We start from the raw sequence: 18534 nt of genomic DNA on the forward strand, positions 1-18534 counted from the left end.
AACGCTTAATTTTAATTATTAATTAATATTAAGAGTTATAAAAGTATTAATTAAAATAAAATATTATTTATTATTAATAAAATAAACCGCTTAGTTAAAAAACTAATAATTTTTAATTATAATTAAAAATACCTAGCAATATATAAATGCTATATCATTATATCCCTTTATTAAGGCCCTTATAAAGCTTTAAATAATCTTAATGGCTAAGGAATAATTTTAAATAATAATAAGAGCTAAATTAGCTTGCATACTTATAAAAGGCCTGAAAATTAAATGAAATGGCTATAATTTAAGTTAATTTAATAAAGTTGCATTTTATAAACAGCCCTTTTTAATACCGCAATTTCTCTTTTTAACTAACTTATCTTAAGGTACCTTTAAAGGTAAATCTTAAATTAGTTTTAATCCTAATGATTTTCTAAGCAAGGGGGCTTAAACCCCTACTTATGTAATTAAAAATTAAGATAAATTTATTAAATTGCTGGTAAAATAAACCGTTTAACTAAAAAACTAGTAATTTTTAATTATAATTAAAAATATTTAACAATATATAAATATTATATTATTACATTAATTATACCTTAAGTAAAGCGAATTAATTATTAATTAATAATAGCAACTTTATTAATATAATATATAATTATATTATTATTAATAAGGAATATAAATATATTAATAAATTATATTAAAGTTAAAAATATATTTAAAACATTTTATTAAAGATATAAAATAAATATAAATTATAAATATAAATATAATTATTTAAATAAATAATGAAAATAATAAAGAATAATTTTATTAATATAATGTTTAAAGCTTTATAATAGTTAATAATAATATAATTAAAATTCTTAATAAATTAAATAACGTTATTATATATAAAAATAATAAATGTTTTTACTTAAAAATTTAAATATAATTATAATTAAAAAGAATTATTATTTAAGAATAATATTATATATATAATAATAATAATAATATTTTATATATATATAATAATAATAATAATAATTTTATATATATATATATTAAATATATTTATATTTATAATATTAATAAAAAATAAAAAATATAATATAATTATTAAAAAAAGATTATTTAATAATTTATTAATTCTTATTATTAAAATTATTAAAAATTTAATATAAGCTTATAATATAATAATTTTATATTTAATTAATGCTTATTAAAGTTTATAATATATTTATATTAAAAAAAGGAAATTAACTTTAAAAACTTTATTATTATTTTTATTAATAATAATAATATTATAATTATTATTTTAATTATTAAAATTTATTATAATAATTATATTTATTTATTTTTTGTATATTAAAATATAAATAAATATTAAAAAAGTATTATTAAAAAATTATATAAATATTAATATATTAACATAAATAAGCTTTTTAATAAATAATATAATTATAAATGAAATATAATAAATTATTAAAAAAAGGTTTAAAGTTAAATAATAAAAGGTTTTATTAATTATAAAGGTATTAATTAAATTAAAATAAAAGTTTTAAATTAAAAGTAAAATAATAATATTATAATATAAATAAAAAGAAAATATAATATAAAAATAAATATAAAATAAAATTAAAAATAATTAATATTAATAAAAAATAATTATAAAATTATTTTAAATAATAATAATAAATATAATATAATAATAATAAATATAATATATAATATTAAAATATTAAGATAATTATATTATATTTATTAATTAATAATTTAAATAACTTATATAATATTTATTATAATATTAAAATATATATAACTTTATAATATAAAATAATAATTATTTAAAACTTATAATAACTTTAAGTTTAATTTTATATAAATATATATTAAAAAAGGAAAAAAGGGTTATATAATAAGCTTAAATTATATTTAAGCTATATTATAAACTTATATTTAACTTTTATTAAGCTTAGTTTTTTTATATAATAAATATATAAAAATAAGCCTTTTTAAAGCTTTTTTTCTTTTTATAATATTATAATATATAATTTTTTTTAAGTATTTTTAAATAATTGCTTAAAGTTAACTTATAATACTTTTTTTATATAAAAATAAAATAAACTTTAAATTATTTAAGGCCGCGTAGCGTACTGGTTATGCGTTTAGCTTTTCTTTATAAAGAGCGTAGGTTTAAATCTTGCAATGGCCGTTAAGACCTTTTTTAGGAATTTTCCCCTTAATTATATTATAGCAAATCGCGGCCTACCTATTTATAACTCCCTTAATTAAAAGGGGCCTATGCTTAAGGCCTTAAAAACCTTATTAAAGCTAATAAAAATAAGTATTTAAAGAAAGCCTTAGGCCTTTAAAACTTTAAATTAACAGCGCCTTAAAATGCACTTTATAATAAAGCCCCCTTATAAAGAGCCTTTAAATTAATTAATAAATAAGCCTTATTATAAGTTTTAATTAACTTTATTAAAAGCCTTGCATTAATAAAGATAACTTTATAACTTTATATTAAAGCAATTATAACCCTTAGCAAGAAAGTAGTAATTCTTTATTAAGTAATTATAAGGGATTTGCTTATAAAAAGCAGTTTTTATTAAGATTAAAATTAAAAAAAAGGATTATTAGGAGAAAGGAGTAAGGAAGAGCTTTATAAATCTTAGGAGAGGTTAAGAAAGGAGCTCTTAATTAAAGGAATTAAAAGATATATTAATTTTTATTTAACTTTAAGGCATAGTTTTTCTAATATAAATAAATTTATAAAGGGATTGCATGTTAATTAGTAAGCTTTATATATATATATATATATATATATATATATATATATTATAGCTTTATATAAATAAAACATTATTATTTAAATTATTTAACTTTTATATAAAAAATAATATTTATTATTTTAAGCTTAATTTTAAAAAATATTATAAAGTTTTAATTATTTAAGTTATTAATAATATTATTTATAATACTTAATAATATTATTAAAAAATAGAGTTTTTAATTTTATTATTTTTAAAAAATAACTTTATTAATTTTTTTATAAATTATCTTAATATTAAAATTTTAATATAAAGTTTTATTTAAAGATTTTAAAAGGTTTATAAATAAGTTTATAAATTAAAGTTATATTTATATTATAAGTTTAATAATTAATAAAAAAGTAAATAATTAAGTTATTAATATTATAATTAAATTAATTAATTAATACTTATTAATTATTAAAAGATTTTTTATATAATATAATAAATATTATAAAACTTAAATATATTAAATTTAAAAATATAATAAAAGCTTAATTATTAAACTTTTCTTATTTTATAAAAATTATATTTTTAATTAATTATTTTTTTTAATATTTATAATATATTTATTAAAATTAATAAATCAAAAGTTATAACTTTATATTATTTTTTAATTTAAAAGTTTTTTTTTAATTTTAACTTTAATAAAAATAATAAATTAAGTTTAAAATTAAATATATTTAATATTTTTAAATAATATTTATATATCTTTATTTATTTATAATAATTAATATTAATTAATATAAAATAAATAAATAAATAAATAAATAAATAAATAAATAAATAAATAAATAAATAAATAAATAAATAAATAAATAAATAAATAAATAAATAAATAAATAAAATATTAAATAAAGTAAATATATTAAATTATTATAAGTTATTATTAATTATAATAATTATTATAAGGTATAATAATAATATATAAATAAAGATTAATAATATTAAAATCTTAATAATTTAAATATAAAAATAATTATAAAAATAAAAGTATTAATATTTCTTAATATTTTAAGATATTTTAAGTAATGCTAAGCTTATAACTTAATAAAGTAATAAAGTAAATAGTAATTAATTATTGTATTAAGGAGAGAATTCTCCCCGTTATTAAATGCTTAAAAGGAGCCTATTTATAGGCTAGCGTTAGCATATGGGCATACGACCCTCGCACCTTCCAACAGTACTTAGTAGGAGAACAGACAAGCCTCAACCTCGGGTTCAACCTGTTACGAGTTTTTAGGTCAGGGAATAAGGATAAATAACTGAGAAAGGTGACTCACATGTCATGTTGATAAAACGTTGATCGCTCTCAGCCATGCAGACATTCTGGGTACTTCTGTTCATCCACACGACCCAGTTATTGCAAGTAGCTGTTGTCTTACCCAAAGTTTTGATTCGCGCGGCATGATTATGGATCCCAATGTTATCAATAAGACCCCATGTTGTGTCGTGCAAGAAGAGCTCTTGGAAGAGAAAACCATCTGGAAATGAGCATTGTCACACAATGGCGGCACAGAGACGAGCCGAGTTGAAAACTCTGTCATGGTCAACTCTGAGTCTAGTGCTACTAAAATTGTCCCAATAGGGTGCTACCTACTGCAAGCGCCCTCGCCCTCTCTTTTTGCAGGCTCAGAAGGTGGAACTTTCCTGCCTGCCTTGACGAGGTGATAGACCCGGCCAACATTTTCGCCGGCAATGGCTTCTGCACCGGACACCCACAAGTCACGAACCCTAACTTTACGGCACCTTCACCATGGATCCAATATCACCATGCGGTGGCGGGTACTCCAACCAAGAGGCGTGGCACTATAGTAGACCCATATTTGGCATTGAAGCACAGCCTGTATCGTAGGTGAAGACACCCAGGTAGTCTGCCAGACAAATCAGGCTGACATGTGTTGGTGGACCCAGCCCTGCCTCGCCCAGAAGGACCTCTCTCAAATTGATCTCCCCATAGATCAACTGCCTAGACTCCGCACCCTACCCTGGACACGAGCGCATGTAGTTCTATGTATCATCTAGCTCCATTGTTGTTGGTGTCTTGTTGGTGGTGGAGTGGTGGAGGTGGCGGAGTGGCGGGAAGGGCCCGGCTGACTAAGCTGCAAAAACCAGCCTTGCCCTTCATCCCGCCCCATCCCGCATCCCACATCCCATATCCCACATCCCACCCAAACCCCCCACGCCAATGTCAAACAGTGAGGGATGGGTGCATGAACAGGATCCACGACGCACCGTTGGGACTGGTTGTGTGCGTTTGTGTGTGTGTGTGTGGGTGGGTGGGGGAAAGGGGCTTAGAACAGAGCCGCATCGTCCGTGCCGACGACCTCGACCTTGACTGCATCTGCTTCAGCCTGTCCACTCGGCCAGGTCCCAGCTCGACACGCCGTCTCGGATAATGAGCCGGTGCTGGTCGATCCTCCACTCGGCGTACGTGGTGCGCACGGCCTTGATGGCCTCCTTGTGCGCAGGCCCGGTGCCTCCCTTGCGCGCGTCTTCTCGGTTGCGCCAGATGCAGGTCGCCAGGTTGCGGAGATTCCGGTCGGGTGTCCCAAACCAATACCTGCCAGCGTCGCAACCCTTGTTAAAACCCGGTGGCAAGGACGGGAGAAGGGGGAAAGCGGGTGGAGAGGGGGGGGGTGAGCGAGGGAGTGAGCGAGTGGTGATTGAGACACAGCACAGGAGAGAAAGAGAGGGAGGAACATACTTGAGGAAGCCTCCGCTGGCTGTGGCCTCCGCGTGTGCGGCCTTGTCGAGGTCGCCAAGGTGGCTGTAGTCGATGCCCTGCTCGTACCGCGAGCGAAAAGCGACAATGTACCACGACGTCTCCCTCCAGCCGTGGTTGCGGGCTGCTGCTAGCTCCCGCACCCGGCCCACCACCTCGTCCCAGTTGAACGTGTCGGCGTAGGCCGCCGTCGCGTAGTCGTCCCGCAGGCACTTGAGCTCAACCAGCGCTTCTCCCAGTATCTGGTTCTCGGCATCCAGGGTCTCGAGGTCCAGCAGATGCTCTGCCTCGGTGTACGGCGACGCCACCACGTATCGCCGCGTGCCGGCAGCCTTCTCGTCCAGGGCAGCCGTCTCGGGCAAGGCCTTGCTGCCTGGAAATACGTCGTTGATGGTCATGTCAACAGTCTGTCTCCGTGCCTTCCGTGTAGAGACTCTGTCTTTGCCGGGAGATGAAGAGGGTGATGTCCAGGAGACGCTGTCGACAGCGAGGTGTCGGTCACCGGCGCAAAATGCGAGTGTGTGGCAGGTGGTGGGCGGCTCGCCTTTTAACCCCCTACGTGTGCACTACGCAAATGGGTGTCTACGCCAATACCTGGGAGCTTGCGTGCGTGCGAGTGAGAGAGTGTGAGAGTGAGTGTGTATAGATATACATGTACGTGACAGGGCGGGCCGCGTACAGTCACTGATCTTCAGGGGAATGCTGCACCGGCGGCAGAGGGCACATAAAAGCCGGCTGACCGTCACAAGGTTTATGACATCTGTCGCAATAATATCGCAATAATGGCGGGCGACGGTCCTGGACCATCCGGGTGCCTCCCAGGTGCGGCCCCAGATGAGCCAGATCCAACTTGTATCTCGTGTAGGGGCCCGGGACCGGCAACGGGGACGGGCTGGGACAAGCAAGCAGCCAAGACGGTGGCCCAATTGGTCTGCTCCAAGTCTACTCGTCCCTTGGGTTAATATGCCACAGCTGCGGCACATGTGTCGAGCCTAGAACATGTCTGGTCCAATACCCACAGTCGCCCGTCTATTTATTAACCTCCACCTCGCCTCACCTCTTGTTGACTGCTCCTCTGTCTGTTTCCCTCTGCTAGATCTGCTCTAGATGCTAGCGCCGAGGCCACTGGGACGCGGCCGCCGACGGTGGTGGTGTTTCACGGTGCGACAGTTCAGACGGCCGTCTCTGTAGGCGCGCAAATCGCGCCATCGCCCGACGGGTTGATGCCACCTTTGGAGCAGACAAAGCCACCAAGCACCAGGCTGGAAGTAATAAGCTACCGGGAATCAATGTGCGTAGGTACCTAGGACCAGTCTGACTCCTTGCGGCATTGCCAGGTCCAGGCACGCCCGGAGACGCTCACCGCCTGGCCCTGCTCTGCATTCCCGAGATATCATCCCTGGGGATATGAGCATGACGCTTCAGGGTTCCCAGCGGCTTCGAGCATGCATGGCCTATCGGGTCGAGTCATTTCCCAACGTTTTTGTCGAGGCCGGCTGGGCGAGACGTGGCAATGCAGAACTGTGCTCTGTCTATCTGGTAATGCGCGCCAGCTGGGGTTGGGGGAATGAGGGGGAGAGTTGGACCCTCGCATCATGCGTGCGCAGTGCTGCTGCGAGCTGCATGCTGTGCCCTGCGTGTGTTCTGTCCTGCAACCCAACTTTGTGACCGAGGCGATCTCGGGAAGCCGTCCGTGACAGATAAGGACATGTTGCTTCCGATGATAGAAAGTGTCCAGTCTTGATGCGACGTGGAACCGCACCGCAGTTGCCTCATTGTCTAACCACGACAGAGCCATTTGATATCATTACATGGTACCTACCCAGGTACCTAGGTGGACTAGGTTACCTAGGTAGGTCAGTCAGTACTCTCGTACTTCCTTCACCTCTACGTACATGCACACACAACACACAGACACAGACACACGCAGAGCTGCGGCCCGGGCCTCGACTCAAATCTGGTTGGCCCACCGCTGCAACACCTATCGCCCACCTGTGACTGGCCCCTCCCCAAATAAGCCCACATCCACGGAGTCGGAGGTGGTCAAGGGCTGGTTTGCAAAGCACTCCTCGCATCCATCGGGCAGGTAAACGTTACCTTCACTGCCTCGTACACATTGTCTCATGGTACATGTATGGCATCTTGCAATGCAGGCTGCTCTGGGTAACGCCGTGCAGTCATGTGAGGAGCAGCGACCTGCTGCCGTCTTCTTTGCGCCGTAGACTCGTGTGTTTTCTTCCTGTCGTTGGGCGGGGGAATCTCACAATCGATCACAGCCACCCTCCACACCTCGCATTTGCTGGACTGTATCGCCCGCCACCTTGGTAACTGACTGCTCAACCTCTCACAAAATAGTCTCACTACCCGTATCATCTGCCCCGCTGCTGCCCTTCAACCACACCTTGGCAACCTCATATGTCCCAAGGTATAGTCCGCTGCCTAACGCGGTCCAGGCCGCCCGCAGAAGCCCCCCCCTGAACAACCCGTAGACTCCCTTTTCTTGGTAGATCAGCCTCGCCGCCTGCATCCCGTTCAGCCCTTGCCTTCTGACTGCGCTTTCCAGCTGCCTCTGTGTCTCGTGATGGGCCGCCTTCCCCGTGGCCTTCGTGCCCGCGTCCCGCAGTCGTTGCTCCTGCTCCTCGAACCGGGCCCGCTGCTCCCTCTCTTCCCCAGCAAAGAGCATCATCCGCGTCTTAACGGTGTCTGCAGGCGAAGTCACCACCGCAGCTATAGCGCCAGACAGCGCCGCGCTGACCCCGCTGACGTAGCCTGTCTCGAGCAGCCCGCGGGCCATGGCGCCTTGCTCCACCCTCCTCTCGCCGCCGGCTACCGCACCTGGCCCGTCCTTGACCGTCTGCGTCGCGTTCGCCCGCCTGTCGCGCGACTCCCAGATGCATCGTCTGAGGGCTTCGAACATGGGGAACTGCAGCGCCGTAAAGGGCAGGTTCCTAGCTACTAGGGCAGTATACCCCGTCAGAAGTCGACGGGCAGGGCCACCCGCGCCCCCTGGTCCCCACAGCTTCCGGAGCGCCTGGACGGAGGTGCTGTTCCTCCAACCGCCGCCGGGGCTGGGGCCACCACTGGAGCGGATCATCTGCGCGTTCTGCTTGATGACCTCGGCAGGCGTGAGCACGAGACACGACGCCAGCTCGGCAGTGCCCGATGCCAAGGAGTGAACCAGCGGCGTGGGAAGGGCGGCGCCGCCTGGCAAGCTCGCGGAGAGGCCCTTGTAGAAGGGCTTGGTGGCCTCGTAGGTGGTGAAGAACAGCCCGGCGGCGGGAAGCGTGGCGATGACGACGCTGCCAACGCCCTGGTACAGCCCGCGGAAGACATTGCCCGGGGTCTGGCTGGCAGCGGCCGGGCGTGAGAAGGTCTTGAGGTAATCTTGGCTCTGGAGGCGAGTCTTGATTGTGTCCAGGGGATAGACAACAAGGTCGATGGTGAAGGCGGCCGCAGCGCCTGCCTGTGGACGAGAGCAAAGTCAGCCAGGCCAGGATCAGCGTGATGTGTTGGGCACTTACAAGCAGGATTTCTGAGTTTGTGTTGCTCATGGCATCTCACTTGCAAAGGACCATGTCGGCAGACAGGGAGGACGTTGGCGGGGCTGGGAAGTTTTGTCTACATGCTGTTCCCAGGCCCGCCGGACCGGTCCAGATGGATGTCATGGATGTCGGGCGGGAAGAGATCGGCCATCTGGGGTGCTGGTGACGATGACATCAGCTAGCCGTGACAACAGAACGGCGCGAGGCATGTCCCAGGCAATGGTGTGCTCAAGTATTTTGGGATGAACTGTTAATTAGCATTTGAATACACATATCAAGCCATGGTTTATATTGGTCATGGTTTCTTGAAATATTCTTTCATCATCGCTTTCAGGATCTCGTTCTCACGAGTTTGTCGACTGGAAATTTCCCGACATTCACTGCCCGCCCCCCAGAGAATGCTCCTCAAAGTACTACGGTGGTAAGTAGGTTATCGATAAGTCAAGCCCATATGGAAAGTACCAGGCGAGCCAGGCAAGTGGGTAAGAAGAATCGCATACTTGAATGTCACAAGTAGCTCGGCGGGGTTGCAAGGGGAGGCGGCTGGCGGCCAATCAGTGGCTGTGTTCGCCCCACCGCCTTCCACGCCCGGATCCCACGAAAACTGTGCCTGGTGCCCCCAAAATCTTCAACTCGTGACAGGAGCGCCCAGCATCCAGCAGCCAGCACTCAACGCCTGGCACTCATCCTCCAGCTTTCACGACCCTCCCCGCGACCCTTGAAACCCATCGGAAGACAAGTGGCCACAGACAAGACACGAGAACCCGATCACGCCGCAAACATGGCCGAGCCGAGGAAAGATGACGCGATCAAGACGGTCCAGGTCGAGGCCCTGGTGAGTCTCGCCTTTCTCTCTCTCTGTCTTCCCACCCACTTGTCCCAGCCCGGGACGAGGGCTGCGAGAGCCACACATCGCGTCGGGGTTGCTGCCCCCTGTGTCTCTGCCTCGCCCAGCCTGCGTCGCCGTGGCATGACGCCGTGGCAGCAAGACGGACAGGCCTGCTGACAGCCCTCTGTTCCCACGCCCCAGGTCGTCATGAAAATCACCAAGCACTGCTCCTCGTCCTTCCCTACCACCGCGACCGGCTCCCTCGTCGGCCTGGACAACAACGCCACCCTCGAGGTCACAAACACCTTCCCATTCCCAACTATCGATGTCGCCAGCGCCGACTCCCACCAGAACGATGCCTCCAGCCTGGCTGCTGCTGCGCCCCGCGCAAAGGCCAACATCAACTACCAGAACGACATGATAAGGCACCTCAAAGAGGTCAACGTCGATGCCAACAACGTCGGATGGTATACCAGCGCCACCATGGGCAACTTTGTCAACCTGGGCTTTATCGAGAACATGTACCACTACCAGCGCGAGAACAACAGCGTCGTCGCCCTCGTCCACGACGTCAGCCGGAGCTCCCAGGGCTCTCTCAGCCTCCGCGCCTTCAAGCTGACCAGCTCCTTCATGGCCGCTTACAAGGAGAACAAGTTTACCACAGAGAAGTAGGTCTACATATCCATCTCGCGAAGGGTTCCTTTGTCACACCCCTTCGGCGTTGCCTCGCGCAAGCACATCCATGCTGACGGCAACACAAGCCTCCAAAAGACCAAGTTCACCTACAAGGACATATTTGTCGAGCTCCCTGTCCACGTCCACGACTCGCACCTCCTCACTTCGTTCCTGCACCAGCTGCCGCCGCCGCCGGTGAACCCCGAGGTGGAGTTGCCGCAGTCGCTATCTGACATTGAGCGCGCGCCCGTCCAGCTCCCCTCGTACCCATCCCTGGACACGCTCGACCTCTCCATCGACCCGTTCCTCGAGAAGACGTGCGACCTGCTCCTGGACAGCATTGAGTCACACTACACAGACCTCAACAACCACCAGTACTACCAGAGACAGCTGGCCCGCGAGCAGGCCAAGATCACGGCGTGGCAGACGAAGCGCAAGGCAGAGAACGCGTCGCGGGCAGCAGCCAAGCAGGCGCCACTGCCAGAGGACGAGTGGCAGAGGCTGTTCAAGCTGCCACAGGAGCCCAGCCGGCTGGAGGGCATGCTGAACGCGAAGCAGGTGGAGCAGTACAGCAGGCAGGTGGACGGATTCACGGCAAACATCAGCGCCAAGATGTTTGCTGTGCGAGGAAACCTCGTGCCGGAGTAGGCAGGGAAAGGCCCGAGGGGCGCTGTGAGCGACACCGGGCGGCATCGTACGTGGCCAAGAACTGCGGTGCCCGCTGATGGCAAGGGCAGCCGGAGGCTGAAGGTCTGGGCACACACACATGGGCTGCTGCATAGGATCTGGCGTTTGGGAACACAATGAGGCGTGCTGGAATCATGACAACCGATAGAATGGAAGGCCGTAGGGGTGGGGAAGGAGGGGGGAGCACAGCCGCAGAGGCGGGTCGCAGCCAGAGCGAGAGCCAGAGCGCAGAGCCAAAGCTGGAGTCAGAGACAGAGCCGGAGCCGGAGCCGGAGGAACAAGACTCAGCCTGTGGACCGGCGACATATCCGATAGGGACCAGAGCAGGACAGAGCAGCGTAGAGCAAGGAACAAGCGAGGGCGACAGCCAGGGTCGGAGACAGATGATGTGTGATGAGGAGCCTTGGGGCTCTGGTGTTTAATCGTGATACAAAGAACAGAGAAAAGGCAATACATGTCACAGAGCTACGGGCCTGGAGTGAGGAATGCACACACCGTGAGGTTCACTCGAACGCCAGTGTGACTCGGGGTTTCTTGACGGCCACCTGTTGATGCTGCTGTGTACCTAGGTATATCGTACGTCTTGGACACGCCCCGTCTCAACCGAAGGGACAAGGTGTAGTGGCAGTGATCAGATAGAGAGAACCGAAAAGAGAAGGAAAGTCTAGATGCAGGGCCGAGTGAGGAACAATTCAGGGGGCACCGGGCCACCGGGGCGTCGGGGGACCAAGGCATCAGGGCTGACGGGACAAGAGCAAGCAAGAGGAGCGATGGATGGAAGTAGCTTGCTTTGTGGTTGGGCTGCAGTCAGCACGGCAGCCACGGGGATCAATGTCTGCTCGCTGCTCGCTGACCGACTCGACGGGGCAAAATATGCCCTTACGGGAGATAGACTGCAAAGTGGTACCTTGAGCGGTGGGGCTCTGGGCTTACCTAAGCCCCCGCCTTGGTTGAGCTCGGAGCTGGAGAGAGCTGTGGTCTGTGGTCGGTGGCCACTGGTCCCCCTGTCGAGGTTGCCGCTCTCAGGGATCCCCTCCTCTCCCTTCAGTCCGTCAGTCCGTCAGGGTCCCCGCCGAACTTTTCTCTGGCCGTCAACAAAACCCCATCCATCCTCCTCCCTCCCTGCACTTCCTGCTTGCTCCCGACCTCTCACCACTCCCTCCTCGTTCTCATCCGCTCTCCTTTCAGACAGCAGGCATTCTTTGATCATCATCATCGTCATCATCCTCCTCCTCTTGTCCTCGTCCTCGTCCTCGCTTGCTTGCCAGAAGCCACAGCAATAGCAACAGCAGCAGAATCAGCACCGCCTTGTGTAAGTACCTGCGGCACACAGCAGCACAGCTCTCACACCTGCCCGCTACCCCTCCGCGAGCTGCAGGCTTATCCCACTCCACTCCAATTGTCCCCCGTACCGGCTCTCGGGTTTTGGCGGCCCAGCTGGAATCGCCGACACAACTGCACGGGGCTCAGAGTTTTACCACCCTGGCATTTCATGTCGAGTCCCGGCGACAAAACTGCCTTCCAGACCCCGGAATCCATCCCCTCCCTGCCTACCCCTCCCTTCCCTCTGTCCCTCCGTCCCCGTCCCCCTGTGCTCCCCCCTCCAAGCTCTTCGCTGCCATACTACGAGTGCCGACCTTCCTTCCACCTCACCTCACTCTTGCTGTGCATCTCCGACTACCACTCGACTCCTCCTCCTCGACTGCCAGACAGCTAATTGACCATCACAGCCTCTTTACCATCCCACCGTCACAATGTCTGCCCCCGCACAGAAGTTCAAGGTCGCCGACATCTCGCTGGCCGCCTTTGGCCGCCGCGAGATCGAGCTGGCCGAGAACGAGATGCCCGGCCTGATGGCCACCCGCCAGAAGTACGCCCAGGACCAGCCGCTGGCCGGCGCCCGCATTGCTGGCTGCCTGCACATGACCATCCAGACTGCCGTCCTGATCGAGACCCTGACCGCCCTCGGCGCCGAGGTCACCTGGACCTCGTGCAACATCTTCTCCACCCAAGACCACGCCGCCGCTGCCATCGCCGCCGCCGGCGTCCCCGTCTTCGCCTGGAAGGGCGAGTCCGAGGAGGAGTACAACTGGTGCCTCGAGCAGCAGCTCGGTGCCTTCAAGGACGGCAAGAAGCTCAACCTCATCCTCGACGACGGTGGCGACCTGACCCACCTCGTCCACGACAAGTACCCCGACATGCTCAAGGACTGCTATGGTGTCTCCGAGGAGACCACCACCGGTGTCCACCACCTGTACAAGATGCTCAAGAACGGTGAGCTCCTCGTCCCCGCCATCAACGTCAACGACTCGGTCACAAAGTCAAAGTTCGACAACCTCTACGGCTGCCGTGAGTCCCTGATCGACGGCATCAAGCGCGCCACCGATGTCATGATTGCCGGCAAGATCGCCGTCGTCGCTGGCTTCGGCGACGTCGGCAAGGGCTGTGCCCAGGCCCTGCACGGCATGGGCGCCCGTGTCATCGTCACCGAGATCGACCCCATCAACGCCCTGCAGGCCGCCATGGCCGGCTACCAGGTCGCCCCCATGGACAAGGTCGCCAACATCGGTCAGATCTTCGTCACCACCACCGGCTGCCGTGACATCCTCGTTGGCAAGCACTTCGAGGCCATGCCCAACGACGCCATCGTCTGCAACATCGGCCACTTCGACATCGAGATCGACGTTGCCTGGCTCAAGGCCAACGCCAAGAGCGTCCAGAACATCAAGCCCCAGGTTGACCGCTACCTGATGTCTTCCGGCCGCCACATCATCCTCCTCGCCGAGGGCCGCCTCGTCAACCTCGGATGTGCCACCGGCCACTCCTCCTTCGTCATGTCCTGCTCCTTCACCAACCAGGTCCTTGCCCAGATCATGCTCTTCAAGAACGAGGACAAGGCCTTCGGCGAGAAGTACGTCGAGTACGCCAAGTCTGGCAAGCTCGAGAAGAAGGTCTACGTCCTGCCCAAGGTCCTCGACGAGGAGGTTGCCCGCCTGCACCTAGCTCACTGCAACGTCGAGCTGACCGAGCTCACCCCCGCCCAGTCTGAGTACCTCAGCCTGCCAAGCGAGGGTCCTTACAAGAGCGACCAGTATGTCCCCCCCCCCCTTTTTTTTTTCCCACCCCAAACCTCTCCCCGTAATCCCCCTACTTCAGAGGAGAGAAATACTCAAGCACGCCATGCCTTACCATGTATGCTAATCACCGTCGCAGCTACCGCTACTAAGCGTCTCCATGACGCAGTATTTGTATATTGACGCGATTTCCCGGATATTTCAACACCGTGGATTTCGCCCTAATATCTGGGGACTTTGGAGTGCGATTTTGCGCTAGAGGGCACAAGACACCAAAAGCAATGTTTTCAACAGCATCAAGGTCATGGCAATGATCTTTTCTGAACAGGGGCAGCATTCTTGTTTGCTTTGGCGGGTAGGGACAACTTCAAAACGGGTGCTCATGCGGGGGGTGAAGAGAGGCCGGAGGCGGCTGGCTTTTTCAACAAAAACGGCGTTGGGATAAATTATACCTTTGTTGCATTGATATTCCCCCGCCCTGGCTGGAAGGGCGTTTTGAACAACAGTGTGGGCGGCTCGTGACGCTGCCAATCGAGGCCTGGCCTGATCGGCGCGCGACTGGATCAAATCGGTTGGCTCCTCAACGTAGCCGAAGATAGTAGACACGAGATAAATAAAGAGAGAGGAACCCATTACATGCTGTTCTATGGTGTGAAGGGCTCCTGTGAGGGGACGTCTGTCTACGGCGCTCAACTGGTTATATTACGTCTGGGGATAGATATCGTGTCCTTGAGGAGTTGTCCTGAGGTGTAGGAGTTCGTCTTAGACGTCGTGGTCTGAGGCTGTGTGCAGAGTCCACCATGTCCTGTGACAGGGACAAGTCTTCACTCCAGGCGCCTCTGCTCCGGGACGATGCTCTTCAGGCGGCCGTGCAGGATGGCCGTCTGCACGTTTGCCATGGTCCACTCCTCCATCTTGGCCTCGGTCTCGACCGTCCAGGTCCCCATGTGCGGCACCAGCAGGGCCCGGCGGTTCGCCAGCAGGCCCGGGTGGACGTCGGGCTCATTTTCGTAGACATCCAGCCCGACGCTTGCAACCCTGCCCGAGTCCAGGGCCTCGACCAGGGCGGCCTCGTCTATCACGGCACCCCGGGCTGTGTTGACAATAACGACGCCCGGCTTGACCATTGCCAGCTCGCGCGTGGAGATGATGTGCCTGGTGTGTGGCTGTGGACCGTGGTTAGCACACCTGCGGCTCTTGTCGCCGGCCCGGAGAGGGGAAGGGGGCAGAGGGGACGCACGTTGAGGGGAAGGTTCAGGCTCAGCACGTCACTGTGCTTCAGCAAGGTGTCGAAGTCACAGTACTGGGCGCCCCCGAGCTCCCTCTCGACGTCCTCGGCCAGCCTGGTCCGGTTGTGGTAGAGGATCCTCATGCCGAAGGCCAGGGCCTTCTTTGCCATGTTGCGGCCTATGCCGCCCATGCCGATGATGCCCAGGCTCTTGCCCTGCGGGTCATGGCCCAAGTCGGGCAGCGACCCGTCCTGCTCGCGGCCACGCCAGCCTCCCTGCCTGAGGTTGTGCATGCCCAGGGGGAAGTTCCGCAGGGCCCCGAGCATGAGGAACATTGCGGTGTCGGCCGTGGCGTCGTCGACGGCGGTGGGCACGTTGGACACCTTGATGCCGCGGTCGGTGCAGGCGGGGACGTCTATCTGGTCAAACCCGGCGCCGTTGTGGCATATGAACCTGAGCGACGGCGGCAGGGCCAGCACAAGCTCCGAGTCGATGCGGCCCGTGATGGACACGGACCCAAAGGTGCGGTAGGCCACCAGGCACCCGTCGAAGGCCCCCGAGGCGGCCTCCACCAGGAAGCCGGCCCTGTCGGTCGACTTGGGCACGACCATGTCGGCCAGACCGCCGACTGGGAGCTGTGTCAGCGGTCTGCGTAGTAGGGGTTCGGAGCCGGAGCCGCGTGTGCCTGGCTGGTCCTGATACAAGATGGGACGAGGGTGGGAATGCCGGTGAGGGAGGGGAGGGGAGGAAGGAGGGGAAACAGGGCTCCCCCTCGCCCGTCTCTCCGGTCACTTACTTGCATCCCAGGTATCGTGCGCGTGTTCTATCACGCCGAGCTGGAGCACCCTGGAGCGTGAAGGCGCCATTTCCGGCTGGGCACATGCACTCACTGGCTCTTATGCCACCTGCGCTGAATATTCGAGGGGTCGGGACGAACAAGTGGGGGAGGGCAGAGAGATGCAGCGGGCTAGGCGAGAATGTGTGTTGGACTTGGAGGGTCAAGGACGGCCCTTATCCAGTATGTGCTATAGCCGGCCCAGCTGGCGGGCTGCTTGCTATATACATATGTCAACGGCGTCTCGGCCCTGAGTGATTGGGGGTGGTCGGTGGATCAGACCGCGAGGTGAGCGGCGACAACGTGACTGACCCTGACGCTGCCGGCAGCTCCTCACCAGCCCCTGACTCACTTAGCACTCACTCACTCACTCACTCACCTATTACTCACAGATTTACTCACCCACTTGCTCGCTCTTTCACTGTCCTCACACAAGACTGTGGTGTGACCAGGAGCTACAATAGAATGGGTATTGCATTTGGCGGCACGCCGGGCGTCACCATCTTACCCCACACTTTCACGCTTCACTGTCTAATTTACTGTCAACGGCCCGGGGACCAAACGTCGTCGGCCTGAGACCGGACCGGCTCACCCCCTCCAATGCCCTGGCACCACCTCCTGATGGACGACCCACTCTGTTGCTGACGCACAATACTGCGGTACAAGCTTCTTGGTCTTTTCCCCCCATGACATCCTCCTCATATCACACGGCCAAGGCCCCCGAGCAAGCGAGTGCATGTGTAGTTTAGTCGTGGAGATACCTCTGACAGGCTCCTGTTGTGTTAATTAAGATTAACAATGCAGCGGTGGTCGACCATCGCCATACACTGACTCACGGTCGATGCTGCATCTGTCTCCCCCTTTTTGTTTGGCTGACTGACATATACCCAGATGCTCCGTCATCTATCCAGCCGTCACTGTTCCCCCCTTCCCAGCCCACTCGCGATCAATGCTGTATATAATACAAGTGTGCGCTTGTTTGCCCTTCACGGGTCATCACCAGCCAAGATATGTAAACGCCCCCCTTCTCCCAAGAAAGGAAATCAATCAAAACAATCGCTCACGTAGACGCCAGCCGTGTCACCAGGCCTGAAACTGACGCACCGATGTCACCTCGTCTCCAACAGGAATGCAATGTTTTGTTTCTCGTCGTTGCCGGCGACACCGTCATCGTTAACGCTAGGGCGTGGTCCCGTGGACGAGTTACACACAGGAGTCGAGAGGATGGGTGGCAAATGCCACAATGAGAACTTAGTATTTACGCGCAATGTTGAATCCAGGGTTGACGAGCGCTCGGAACGCGACAAATGTAAGCTGGCGAATAACGTTGGTCGTGCCGCCCGTTGCAGAGGCCTCTGCCTTGATGAACTGCGTGGCCACGTGGAGCTTGTTGCGCGGCTCGCCCTCGTCCAGGTGGTCTGGGATCTTGTTCTCATAACCGGGCCCGAAGCGCGGGCCGAGGTCCCGTATGACGGCTAGCGAGTAGAGCACGTCGCGGTTTTCTCGACCATCCAGCAGGCTTCGGAGCCTCTGGAGATGCTGCTCCCGCCCGGCCTGGTCCTGGAGCCGCAGGAACTCGGCCAGTGAGTACCAGAACTCGTACTCCTTACGTCGATGCTGATCCGCATTTCGGGGAGGCGGGATCAGAGGGTTTGACGCTAGGGTCTCGCCGTTCAAAAGTGCCTCAAAGACATGAACGCGGTTCTGCGACATCCATGGTTAGCTAGCTGCTGGAACATCAGGTAAAAAGTTTAATCTAAAAAGGTATCTACGACGCAGGCGCACAAGGGGTTTCCGGGGGCTGCTTACACGAGTCTCACTGGGGTTGTTTTCCGGCAGAGGGTCATCACGTGGCATGTTGACCCCGGAGGGGATCGTGTATGCCAGCTTGGCCAGAGCCCAAACAACCCGGGTTTCGAGATGTCCGCAGTAGGAGAAGTGGTTGGGATCAGCATTGACGGTGTGCAGGGAGACGAGGAAGCTGCCCAAGAGGGAGATGAGGGGGTCGTTGTGGAGAAATATGGAAATAGAATTATGGCCCTGGCTCTGGAAGTTGAACCATTGCGACTCGAAGAATTGGCAGAGACCAGGAACGTAGATCTCATAGTAGATCTTTGTGAGCTCCTCGACAGACTGCGGCGTCGGCCTCAGGCTCGTC

At 49.1% G+C, this 18534-nt stretch overlaps 6 protein-coding genes across 6 annotated transcripts in view; 2 read left to right on the forward strand and 4 right to left on the reverse strand.

Annotated features, from left to right (window-relative positions):
- Positions 1–5129: 5129 nt before the first annotated feature.
- Positions 5130–5903, reverse strand: INS49_005296 (uncharacterized protein; the record flags this gene model as incomplete). Its single annotated transcript, XM_043166077.1, has 2 exons — positions 5130–5343; positions 5488–5903. The coding sequence occupies 2 exons, from the start codon at positions 5901–5903 to the stop codon at positions 5130–5132; spliced, it is 630 nt and encodes a 209-aa protein (XP_043017336.1).
- Positions 5904–7849: 1946 nt separating this feature from the next.
- On the reverse strand, positions 7850–9056 carry INS49_005297 (uncharacterized protein; the record flags this gene model as incomplete). The annotated part of the gene is made up of 2 exons (XM_043166078.1): positions 7850–8968; positions 9027–9056. The coding sequence occupies 2 exons, from the start codon at positions 9054–9056 to the stop codon at positions 7850–7852; spliced, it is 1149 nt and encodes a 382-aa protein (XP_043017337.1).
- Positions 9057–9828: 772 nt separating this feature from the next.
- Positions 9829–11199, forward strand: INS49_005298 (uncharacterized protein; the record flags this gene model as incomplete). The annotated part of the gene is made up of 3 exons (XM_043166079.1): positions 9829–9882; positions 10078–10544; positions 10638–11199. 3 exons carry the CDS (start codon positions 9829–9831, stop codon positions 11197–11199), a joined length of 1083 nt encoding a protein of 360 aa, XP_043017338.1.
- A 1793-nt stretch (positions 11200–12992) lies between these two features.
- INS49_005299 (uncharacterized protein) lies at positions 12993–14464 on the forward strand (the record flags this gene model as incomplete). Its single annotated transcript, XM_043166080.1, has 2 exons — positions 12993–14329; positions 14452–14464. 2 exons carry the CDS (start codon positions 12993–12995, stop codon positions 14462–14464), a joined length of 1350 nt encoding a protein of 449 aa, XP_043017339.1.
- Positions 14465–15136: 672 nt separating this feature from the next.
- Positions 15137–16407, reverse strand: INS49_005300 (uncharacterized protein; the record flags this gene model as incomplete). The annotated part of the gene is made up of 3 exons (XM_043166081.1): positions 15137–15478; positions 15553–16169; positions 16338–16407. The coding sequence occupies 3 exons, from the start codon at positions 16405–16407 to the stop codon at positions 15137–15139; spliced, it is 1029 nt and encodes a 342-aa protein (XP_043017340.1).
- A 1220-nt stretch (positions 16408–17627) lies between these two features.
- INS49_005301 (uncharacterized protein) overlaps positions 17628–18534 on the reverse strand; it is a gene marked incomplete at both ends in the record, with an annotated part of 4469 nt that continues 3562 nt past the window's right edge. Inside the window, 2 exons of the mRNA XM_043166082.1 lie at positions 17628–18080; positions 18186–18534. The exon at positions 18186–18534 is cut by the window's right edge and continues 58 nt beyond it. Coding sequence (XP_043017341.1) covers positions 17628–18080; positions 18186–18534 — 802 coding nt within the window. The remainder of the gene's footprint in view (positions 18081–18185) is intronic.

The sequence above is a fragment of the Diaporthe citri genome (assembly GCF_014595645.1).
Source record: "Diaporthe citri strain NFHF-8-4 chromosome Unknown scaffold_16, whole genome shotgun sequence".
Classification (NCBI taxonomy): Eukaryota; Fungi; Ascomycota; class Sordariomycetes; order Diaporthales; family Diaporthaceae; genus Diaporthe; species Diaporthe citri.